The 12,110-nt window shown below is 44.1% G+C and overlaps 1 protein-coding gene across 1 annotated transcript in view; it reads left to right on the plus strand.

Moving 5' to 3' along the window:
- Nucleotides 1-6,750: 6,750 nt before the first annotated feature.
- TESK2 (testis-specific kinase 2) overlaps nt 6,751-12,110 on the plus strand; it is a gene marked incomplete at its 5' end in the record, with an annotated part of 12,462 nt that continues 7,102 nt past the window's right edge. Inside the window, 2 exon segments of the mRNA XM_008057431.2 lie at nt 6,751-6,807; nt 7,223-7,396. Of these exon segments, the coding sequence (XP_008055622.2) occupies nt 6,751-6,807; nt 7,223-7,396 (231 nt within the window).

The following is a 12,110-nucleotide window of genomic DNA, read 5'->3' on the forward strand; positions in this document are numbered from 1 at the left end:
AGGCAATCCACTCACCTCAGCCTCCCAAAGGCGTAGGATTACAGGCTGAGCCACCAAGCCCGGCTGATTTTGACTATTCTTAAGCACCTCATATAAGTGAAATTCCGTAATATTTGACTTTTTGTGATTGAAATAGTTCATTTAGCATGATGCTTATCCATATTGTAGCATATTGCAGGATTTATATCTTTTTAAGATTGAATAAGGCCAGGCTCAATGGCTTAGCCTGTAATGCCAGCACTTTGGGAGGCCGAGGCGAGTGGATTACCTGGGCCTGCGGGTTCGAGACCAGCCCGGGCAACTTGGAGAGATGTCGTCTCTACAATAAATCAAAACTTAGCTGCGGTGAGCTATGACTGCGCCACTGCTTTCCAGCCTGGGCAACAGAGGAAGACCCCATCTTTTTTGTTTATCCATCTGTTCATTGATAGACACCTGGATTGCTTCTGTGTTTTAGCTATTGTGAGTAATGCTACTATGAACATGAGTGTACAAGTGTCTCTTTGAGATCCTGCTTTCAATTATTTTGGGGTTTATACCCAGAAGTGGAATTACTAGATTATATGATAGTTCTATTTTTAATTTTTTGAGTAATGGCCATACTGTTTTTCATAGTGGTTATGTGACCTTTATTATTATTATTTTTTTTATTGAGCAGGAATCTTACTCTTTTACCAGGCTGGAGTGCCATGGCACACTCATGGCCACCCCAGCGTCGACCTGCTGGGCTCCGGCGATCCTTCCGCCTCAGCCTTCCAGGTAGCCGGAACTACAGGCATGCGCTACCACACCTGGCTGATTTTTTGATTTATTGTAGAGGTGAGGTCTCACCAAATTGAAACACCGGGGAATATAGTGTTGAGGTAAACAGATAAGTTCTTTTTCTCATATGGAAGTAGCAATAAGGAAAGGAGTGTGTAATAAATGTAGAAATACTCTGAATTGACAGCCAGGCATGGTGGCCTGCACCTGTAGTCTCAGCTACTCAGAAGACTAAGGTGGGAGGATGGCTTGGTGATTTTATTTTTTTTTTAATTTTTAATTTTTTTTTTAATTTTTTGAGTTGGAGTCTCGCTCTGTCACCCAGACTGGAGTGTAGTGGCTGCTCCAGGCTGCTGCAGCCTTGACCTGCTGGGGATCCGGCGATCCTTCCGCCTCAGCCTTCCAAGTAGCTGGAAGTACAGGTGCGCGCTACCATGCCCGGCTAATATTTTGATTTGTTGTAGAGATGAGGTCTCACCAAGTTGCCCAGGCGGGTCTCGAACCTGCGGGCTCAGGTAAGCCACTCACCTTAGCCTCCCAAGGCGCGGGATTACAGGCTGAGCCACCAAGGCTTGGTGATTTTAAAAAAGATGTTGGCATATGGTTTCTTGCATTTTAAACATTTATTTACATAGTTTAATTAGCAATACACATTAGTTATTGGTTCCTTTTAGGAAAAGGATCTATAATGAAACCAAGTATCAAACACAAATGAAATGGAAGAAACTCTGTTATACTATTTTATTAGACCGTGAGGAGGAGAGGCAGATTTGGGTATAGGAAAGTTGGCATAGGAATAGGTAACCAACACTGAGGTAACAGTCACTGAGAGGTATTGAAATACCTATAATATATTTGATTGGCTGTATTATAGTTTTCTAAACTTGAGAGTTTAAAATAACAATAAAAATGTTAAAAACTGGCTGGGCTCAGTGGCTCAGCCTGTAATCCCATGCTTTGGGAGGCCGAGGTGAGTGAATTGCCTGAGTCCGTGGGTTTGAGACCCGCCTGGGCAACTTGGCAAGACCTCATCTCTACAATAAATCAAAAAAAAGTAGCCAGGTGTGGTAGCGCGTGCCTGTAATTCCGGCTACTCGGAAGGCTGAGGCGGAAGGATCGCCAGAGCCCAGCAGGTCGAGGCTGTGGTGGCCAGGCGCGGCCACGGCACTACAGTCTGGGCGACAGAGTGAGACTCCAACGCAAAAAAAAAAAAAAAGCTAAAAACTTCTGTATTAGCCAGGCTCAGTGGCTCAGCCTGTAATCTCGCGCCTTGGGAGGCTGAGGTGAGTGGATTGCCTGAGCCCGCGGGTTCGAGACCCACCTGGGCAACTTGGTGAGGCCTCATCTCTATAATAAATCAAAAAAAGTAGCTGGGTGTGGTAGCGCGTGCCTGTAATTCCGGCTACTCGGAAGGCTGAGGCGGAAGGATCACCAGAGCCCAGCAGGTTGAGGCTGCCATGGCCGGGAGCGGCCACTGCACTCCAGTCTGGGTGGCAGAGTGACTCCAACTCAAAAAAACAAAACAAAACAAAACAAAAAACTCCTGTATTACTTAAATGTAATGCTAATTAGCTAGGTGTAGTCTCACCTATAGTTCCAGCTACTTGAGAGGCTTAGGTGGAAGGATCATCTGCGCCCAGGTTGTCCAGGCTGCAGTTAGCCATGATTGTGTCACTCACTGAACTCCAACCTTGGGTGACAGAGTGGAGACCCTGATTCAGTAAACAAACAAGGAAACAAACAAATATATTGCTGTTGCCTTAAATCAGCAGTCCCCAAACTGTTTGGCATCAGGGACAGTTTTTGTGGAAGACAGTTTTTCCACAGACTGTGGGGGATGGTTTCAGGATGATTCAGGCACATTACATTTATTGTGCACTTTATTTCTAGATCCCTTATATGTGAAGTCCACAATAGGGTTTGCCCTTCTATGAGAATCTAATGCTGCTGCTGATCTGATAGGAGGTGGAGCTCAGGTGATAATGTGAGTGATGGGAGTGGCTGTAAATATAGATGAAACACTTCCTGCTGTGTGGCCCGGTTCCTAAAAGGATGTTACAGGAGGCTTGGTGACCCCTGCCTTAGGTTGTTTTTATCCAGCTGCCCGAAGGAGTGGTCTAGAAGAAAACAAAAGCAAAGCAGCTGTTTTCTCCATCTGGGAGAGCTGAATGTGCTAGTGCAATTGTTCTTGCCTCAGCTTCCCACAGAGGGATTTGTTCAGAGGCACACCAGCTGAGTGTGCACTTGGAGGTTGCTTATGGAGTAGTGAACATTCCAACTAATTGGCACACAGAGTGTGTAGCAACTTAGAAATCTTCCTTGTTAGCAGATCTCAAACTAACTCCTCATACATGCAAAGGTCTTAAGGCATTGAGTAGTTTCTGAGGGCCTAGAGGCCCCTCAGCCCCATCAATATATTTACCAAAGGCAGGCAAGAGAAATAGGATGGGTAGTAAAAACAAATTCCATTTGTTTTCCCTTTCTGGTCCTTGGTTTGTGCATTTTCTTTTCTTTTTTTTCTGAGTCAGTGTCTCACTCTGTTGCCCAGGCTGGAGGGCAGTGGCATGCTCACGGCCACTACAGCCTCGACCTGCAGGGCTCAGGTGATCCTTCCACCTTGGCCTTCCAAGTAGTAGGAACTTACAAGCATGCGCCACCATGCCCAGCTAATTTTTTGATTTATTGTAGAGATGAGGTCTTGCTACGTTGCCCAGGCTGGTCTGGAACCCATGGGCTCAGGCAATTCTTTCACCTCAGCCTCCCAAAGTGCAAGGATTGTAGGTGTGAGCCACTGTGCCTGGCGCGGTTTGTGCTTTTTCTGTCTTGCCTGGAAAAGTCAGAATCTACTGGCTGGTATGATTCTTTTTGTCTCACCTTTTTCCTGTGCTCTCTACTTTGTGGCTTGGTTTGCCTTCTCAAGTCTTCAGAGACATTGCTGAACAAAGTAAACATATATTTCTCTGAACCAGAACCAAGAGTCCTGGTCTCTCTTGGCTTGCAGAGAGTGCACATACAGTCTTTTCATATAGTCTCTTCTGACACTCAGTTGGAAACCCTCAGTGGGTCTTGAAGACAGCCTTTCCATATCACACTCTCACCATGCCAGAGAAGTGCCTTTTCAAACTTTTGACTCTCAGAGCAAAAGAAATTTGCCTACATGTTAGATGTCAGCTTATTGCCCCCTTGTAGGTTGGAGTTCATAAGCTCAATTTCTTTTCAATAAGTGGGCACCTCAAATGTAAACCTTGGGCAGATTCAACTAGAGTGTAGAGAAGTCAGCGCTGTACTTAATGCCATCGTTATGCTTTATTTGAGATTGTGAAAGATGGATTATCAAGCAGGATGAAGCAGATTGACAGGTTTCCCTTTTGAAAAGTTAGAAGATATATTTTTAGACATTCTCTCTGCTTTGCCAAAACTGATTTGCATCTTCCAAGGATTCAAAGTGCTGCATGGTGCTGCCCCCAACTGGTTCTTTTGATGCTGATATTATTACCACATGAAAAAAGATCATATGATATTCACATTTGTTCTAAGCACTTTCATATGTACTATTAGTAGATTTTCATAACAACTAGTGTTATGTGAATTAGGTGGATCAGAAATTATCATAACTGCCTTATAGTTGAGAAAACTAAAAAATGGATAGCCTTATTAGTTGATTTGTCCAAGTTAAATGGCTATTAAAAGGCAGAATTGGACTATAACTCAAATCTCTTGCCTCTTATTCCATTATGTTCCCTAGTCCTCTGTAAATTCAGTATTATCTAAAAATAAGTATTGAGGGATACATTTTAGGCTTAAAGGAATTTCCCCCTTTTTCTCCCTTGGAAGGAAGAGGGAGATAATACATCCTGTTAGGTTTGAGTAAACTCATTTTTTAGCACCTGTCCTGCATGAGGCTGTCTAACTCAGATCCTGTGGTCTTCAACTCGCTAATGCAATGAGTGGTAAAGATTATGGACTCTGGAGCCAGACTTTAGAGTCAGCCTGTCTCTACCACTTAGTAATTGGACAACCCTGTGCAATATATCTTCTAAATGCCTTCTGTAAAATAATAGTCCACCTATCTTGTAGGGTTATTGTGATTAAGTGATATAATATAGGTAAAGTTCTCAGAATAGTATCTGGCACAATCTAAGCACTATATAAATATCAGCTGCTATTATTATTATAAATATTCTTACTCTTTTTTAAAAATATAAAAGCAAAGCAGCCCTTCATGGGTATGTAGTAATGATAAAGAACAGCCAAATTTCTTGAAAGAGTACCTCTTCACATAGTTTGTCCATATCCTTATTTCCTAATCATGCTTCACTGTACTTCATTCTTACTCTGGTCTTAACCACTTTACTGAAACTGCTTGTGGTCAAGGTTGCCAACGACTTCCTAGTTACAAATTCAGTAGACACTATTTTTTTTTGAGTCAGAGTCTCACTCTGTTGCCTAGGCTGGAGTGAACTGGCACGCTCATAGCCACTGCAGCCTTGACCTGCTGGGCTCAGGTGATCTTTCCGTTTCAGCCTTCTAAGTAACTGGAGCTACAGGCGCACACCACCACACCTGACTAATTTTTTGATATATTGTAGAGATGAGGTCTTGCCAAGTTGCCTGGGCTGATATGGAACCCTTGGGCTCAGGCAATCCTCTCACCACACCCTCCCAAAGTGCTGGGATTATAGGCATGAGCCACTGCATCTGGCTCAGTAGATACTTTTTAAGCTCATCTTACTCGTTTGTGGAATTCTGTTACTTTCCCTTCTTACATATTAGACCCTGGGCAATTTCATACATTCCTTGGAATTCATGACTGCAACGTTCAGTTCAATGTTGGCTCCTAAATGTTAGTCTCTCACCTGGACTTTAAACTTTAAACTGACTTTTTATAGGACAACCCCACCTTGGTTGTCCTATAAGCACTTTGTCCCAGGTGAACTCACTACCTTTTAACATTTCCTCTTCTTCTAAAATCCTGCTTATTTCCTTATACTCTGGGTATTTAATAATGATATCCAGGGACAAATAGCCTAGAGCTGGTTATTGCCCTCATTAGCTGGGCGTCGTGGCACATGCCTGTGGTTCCAGCTACTTGGAAGACTGAGGCGGAAGGATCACTTGAGCCCAGTAGGTTGAGACTGCGGTGGCCATGAGTGTGCCACTGCACTCCAGCCTGGGCAACAGAGTGAGACTCTGACTCAAAAAAAACCAAAACAAAACCAAAAAAATGCTTTCTGTTTTAGACAGGATAAAGTCTATATATCTTAGCAAATCATATCAACCTTACTTCCTAATTTTCCTGTATATGCAATCTGGCCATATTGAGTAAATTAGTTTCCTAAATGCACCATGCACTTAACCTGTAATTTTGCATATGTGGCTCCCTCTCTGTGGATTGTCCATCTTCTTGCTACCCCAGGTCGTCTTTTCCCACTCCTTTTTTCCTCTGCTGCTTTCTCTGACATGCCCAGATAGAGTTAGTAACTTTATCCTTGGTGCTGCATGGTGCTATCCTACCTGTACACAACTGTATTTTATTTTTATTTTTGAAAGCAGGATTTATTGAGAGGACAGAAAACCTCCCAGAGCAGAAGGGGACCCGAGGGAGTTGCCCAACTACAACTATATTTTGATATCTATCATATAATACTATCTGTCTGTGTTCTTTTTTTTTTTTTTTTTTTTTGAGTTGGAGTCTCACTCTGTCGCCCAGACTGGAGTGCAGTGACCGCTCCCGGCTACCACAGCCTTGACCTGCTGGGCTCTGGTGATCCTTCCGCCTCAGCCTTCCGAGTAGCTGGAATTACAGGCATGTGCTACCACGCCCTAATTTTTTTATTTTATTGTAGAGATGAGGTCTTGCCTGCCCAGGCGGGTCTCGAACCCGTGGGCTCAGGCAATCCACTCACCTCAGCCTCCCAAAGGCGCGGGACTACAGGCTGAGCCACCGAGCTTGTCTGTGTTCTTTCATAAATTGTGTTCTCCTCAAAGGAAGGTATCTTTGTGGGCAGCACCTACCCTAGTGCTGGAATGCAGAATAAGCCCTCAGTAACTTAAAAAAAAAATGCCGAGTGCTGTGGCTCACCTGTAATCCCAACACTTTGGGAGGTAGAGGGAGGAGGATTACCTGAGCTCAGGCGTTTGAGATCATTCTGAGCAACATGGTGAGACCTTGTCTCTACAATAAATAAAAAAATTCAGCCGGGCATGGTGGGGCATGCCTGTGGTTCCAGCTACATGGAAGGCTGAGACAGAAGGATCACCTGAGCCCAGCAGGTCGAGGCTGTGGTGGTCATAAGTGTGCCACAGCACCCTAGGTAGGTCGACAGAGTAAGACTCCAACTCAAAAAAAAAAAAAAAAAAAAATTAAATAATAGAAAAAAGACAAAACATGCAATCTTTATTTTCTAGATGTGTAGTCTCTAGTGGTTTCACCACCAGCCTAAACATTTCTGATAATTAGCAGCTGGGTTTTCATTCTGTTTTGTAGTATATCAACTCTGGGAACCTGGAACAGTTGCTGGACAGTAACCTGCATTTGCCCTGGACTGTGAGAGTAAAACTGGCCTATGACATAGCAGTGGGGCTCAGCTACCTTCACTTCAAAGGCATTTTTCATCGGGATCTCACATCTAAGGTATGAAAGCTTTACTTTCACAACTCTTTGAGAGACGCTGCCCTTCTGTTTTACTAAGAAAGCTGTGATAAGAAATCAATCATTAGTGAACTTAGCAATACGGAGATTTCCTATGGACTTAAGATTTAATCACAGAATATATAACTCATTACTTTTTTTTCAGTCGGAGTCTCACTCTGTTGCCCAGGTTGGAGTGCAGTGGCACAATCACAGCTTACTGCAACCTTGACCTCCTGGGTTCAGGTGATACTTCCACCTCAGCCTCCAGAGTAGCTGGGACTACAGGCACGTACCACCATGCCCAGCTAACTTTTTTCTTTTTTTTTGTAGAGACGAGGACTTACTGTGTTGCCTACACTGGTCTTGAACTCCTGGGATCAAGCATTCCTCCTCCCTTGGACTCCCAAAGTGCTAGGATTATAGGCATGAGCCATTGTGGCTAGCCCATAACTCATTACTCTTTATAGCTAGTCCTTAGAAAGCCCATATATCTGCTCAGAGCAGGTACTTTTTAGTTGAGTCAGGAAACACATACATCTTGAGAGCCTTCATGTTTGATTTCAGTCTCCTGAATGTGCGTCTCAGGAGTGAATGACACAAGCAGGGTTAAGAAATTCTTGCCCTTATACGAGTGACAGCAGTCAAGGCGGTGTGGTATCCTGTGAGTTTCCTCTCCCTTGGCCTCCAGGACATAGCTCTTATCTAAGAGCAGGAGTTCAGTGATTTTTAGTCACTTGAGTGCAGGTTTTAAGGGCCATAATGTACTGACCCATTTTCTGTCTATGTGATTGAGTTTCTGCCAGTTCCTCTTTGGTGTCAGCTGGTCTCTGTAGTATTCTCTTGGTGTCCAAATTGGTGTGTGACAAGGTTAGAAAAGAGCTGCTTTCAGAGGAAGTTGGCCATGCTACAAAGCAGGCATCTTGGGGCCAAATGGCCTAGGACACCATCCTGACAAGGCTTATATAAATAGTACCACTCAATCATTGATGGGGGAACTTTAAGGCCATTTAACATATCTGGCCAGGTGCAGTGGCTCGTGCCTGTAATCCCAACACTTTGGGAGGCCGAAGTGAGAGGATTGTCTGAGCCCACAGGTTTGAGACCAGCCTGGGCAACCTGGTAAGACCTCGTCTCTGCAATAGATAAAAAAAAATTAGCAGCCGGGCACAGTGGCTCACACCTGTAATCCCAGCACTGTGGGAGGCCGAGGTGAGAGGACAGCCTGAGCCCACAGGTTCAAGACCAGTCTGGGCAACTTGGTGAGACCTCATCTCCAAAATAAATCAAAAAATTAGTTGGGTGTGGTGGTATGTGCCTGTAATTCCAGCTACTTGGAAGGCTGAGGTGGAAGGATCGCCTGAGCTCAGCAGGTCGAGGCTGCGGTGGCCGTGAGCATGCCACTTCACTCCAGTCTGGGTAACAGAGTGAGACAGCGAGACTCCAACTCAAAAAAAAAAAAAAAAAAAAAGAAGAAAGAAAATCAAGGGTAGCCGGGCTCGGTGGCTCAGCCTGTAATCCCGCGCTTTGGGAGGCTGAGTTGAGTGGATTGCCTGAGCCCGCAGGTGCAAGACCTGCCTGGGCAACTTGGCGAGACTTCATCTCTACAATAAATCAAAAATTAACCGGGCGTGATAGCGTGTACCTGTAGTTCCAGCTACTTGGAAGGTTGAGGCAGAAGGATTACTAGAGCCCGGCAGGTCGAGGCTGCGATGGCCGGGAGCGGACACTGCACTCCAGTCTGGGCGACGGAGTGAGACTCCAACTCAAAAAAAACAAGAAAAAGAAAAGAAAATCAAGGCTAAGAAAAGTGCACTTGTTCCAGGCAAATGAGTGAAGTTGCATCAATTTAGATACTTAAGTTGATACTCTCACCTCAGGCACCCAGCCACAATCAAATCTTTTCTTCCTACTCAGAGTTTGTGACAAATTATTGATCAGTTATACAGATATTTCTCCATACCTACATGAATGTCTCCTGTGTCTGGCACTACAGATGAAGGAATATTAGAAAAGGAGAATTTCTGACTTAAAGATACTCCCAACAGTCTTGTTGGGAAATAACTAAAAAACAGTGCACAGCACGTTATAATTGAGTGTTCAGTTACACAAACTAAAGATTTTCAGAGCAGGGAAGATCACTCCAGGCTGAGGTAGCTAGGCTTCCTAGAGAAAAGGCCCCACTCCCTGAGAGTTTATCACATTCCCTTCCGTGCCCTGAAAGCACTTTGTCCTATTGTGCTAGTGTCCAAGTGTGGGCTTATTGTGTTATATTGTAAAAATGAGTAGCTTTTTTGGACTACAGGGTAAGACCACTATCCTTTGACTTTCTTATGGGGGGGGTAGGTAGTTCCAATTTCAAGTGGCTTACAGTGAGAAACTAGGAATGTAGAAGAGAGAACTCTCTGTGTTCCTGGGCTATGTTTTCTTGAATCTGGACTTTAAGGAGGTATTGAGGCTACTTTCAGGTGGTGAGAACAAATGACTTTAGCAAGCTCTAGAGGAAGGCTTGGAAGTACACTGTAGGGAATCTCAAATTGAAGATAATTAGTTAATCTTATAAACTAGACTGTCCAATTTGTGTTCATTGCCTTTTTATTGTCTCTGAACTTTTTCCAGTAGTGTTTTGGCTGAATGTTCTAGTCTCGTTGTAACTGTGTTGCAACATTTAGGGAGAGGGTTATATGTCCACATGTAGGCCAGAGAAGCCCCACCCAGATATTTTTCCACACCTACATGAATGTCTCCAGTGTCTGGCACTATTGATGAAATGTAGTGGTGGCAGGGACCCTAAGAATGAGAAGACCCAAGGGAAAAATAAGGTTAAAGAGACAGTTGAGGCCTCTGAAGTTTCCATATTCTCTCTTCATAGTCAACCTTGAGTCTGTGTTGGATTTTTACAATATCAGGCTTAACTGATATTTTAGTAGTATATACTTCATATTATTTGATTGTTCTTTTGTGTCTGTATCTCCCACCAGCATATAAGTTTCTCAAGTGCTCCTTTTATTTACCTTTGTATTCGTAGCACCTAGCTCAGAGCCTGTGAGAGTAAAGGCTTCCTTGCCTTGTTTCAGGGAAGGACTTGATAGCACAGAGGCCAAAACATCTGCTTCAGAGCTGAGATTTTGTGTCCCAGGTCTAATTTTGCCCATCTCTCTGAATAACTTCAGTTGACCTTGGGATCTTAATCTTCCCAAACTATAAAACAAATTCTGTCCTTGACCTCACAGAAGTGATCAGTTCATGAGTCTCAGACCATAGCTAACAGGGGGATTGAAAGTAAGAGGGAATGACCAGGTGCAGTGGCTCATGCTTATAATCCAGCAATGTGGGAGGCTGCAACTGGAGAACTGCTTGAGCCCAAGAGTTTGAGACATCCTGGGCAATATAGTGAGACACCCCCTACCCCCAACCGCAATTACAAAAAAAAAAGAAAGAAAGTAGAGGGAACATATTCCAAGCAGGTAAACCAGGACAGAGAGAAGTAGATGCCTTTTCCCAGATGATCCTGAGCCTGTGCTAGGGGTCAAAGGGATCCCTAGTTTCCTATCAGCATGCCTCCTGAAACTAGTATTGCCTTTGTAGGATTCTTGTCAGTGGTTACAGCAATACTACTCTAAAAGTGAAAACTCTGTCAGATATAGCTGTTCAGTCTAATTTAGTAATAGCTTCTAAGACACAACCAGAAATGGATCTGCATGGTGGCAATGTTAAGAACTTAGAAGGGAGTAGGAGGTGATATAGCTATAAACAAATTCAGTTCATGAGCTCTCAAGAAGTGGTAATAATAAAATAAAATAATTAGCCGGGTTCGGTGGCTCAGCCTGTAATCCTGCGCCTTTGGGAGGCTGAGGTGAGTGGATTGCCTGAGCCCGCGGGTTCGAGACCCGCCTGGGCAGCGAGACCTCATCTCTACAATAAATCAAAATATCAGCCGGGCGTGGTAGCGCACGCCTGTAATTCTGGCTACTCGGAAGGCTGAGGCAGAAGGATCGCCGGAGCCCAGTAGGTCGAGACTGCGGTGGCCGGGAGCGGCCACTGCACTCCAGTCTGGGCAACCGAGTGAGACTCCAACTCAAAAAAAAAAAAAAAAAAAAAATTAAAAAAACAGGAAATGGCAACAACTACACATAAGCTTTTACCAGTAGCTCTAGGAGTAACTAGCACAAATATATAAGAGCCTTGGCTCTTGGGGGCAGTTGAGAGAGTAGTTTATGTTTAATACCATTATTGCCCAGCATCTGGAAAGCACCACTGATCTTCTTTGGTTACTGTTGGAAGTATGAGTATGAATTATGAACTGCATCTTTAGTTCTTGGTTTTTTGTTGTTGTTGTTATGGTTGATTACATAGAAGCCACACTGGTGATTTCACTAGAATGAAAAGCCTATCTAGCTATGGTCTTAGGCTATGCCACACAGCTAGGAACAGAAATTGCCATTTTCAGAGATGAAGAGTGCACAAATTAAGAACAAAGTTCAATGCTGGAGGGATATAAACAGTGGCTACTAGGACACCCTGGAGTTATTTTTTATAATGAGAGCTGTCAACAACAACCGGGGACAATTTATGCCATGCTATTAGAGGACATAGTATTGGGGACATAAAAGTGACTAGAAAGCCGGGCTCGGTGGCTCAGCCTGTAATCCCGCGCCCTTGGGAGGCTGAGGCGAGTGGATTGCCTGAGCTCACGGGTTCGAGACCCGCCTGGGCA

This window comes from Carlito syrichta, unplaced genomic scaffold (genome assembly GCF_000164805.1).
Source record: "Carlito syrichta isolate Samal-C Ts95f unplaced genomic scaffold, Tarsius_syrichta-2.0.1 Scaffold303010, whole genome shotgun sequence".
In the NCBI taxonomy this organism is placed as follows: Eukaryota; Metazoa; Chordata; class Mammalia; order Primates; family Tarsiidae; genus Carlito; species Carlito syrichta.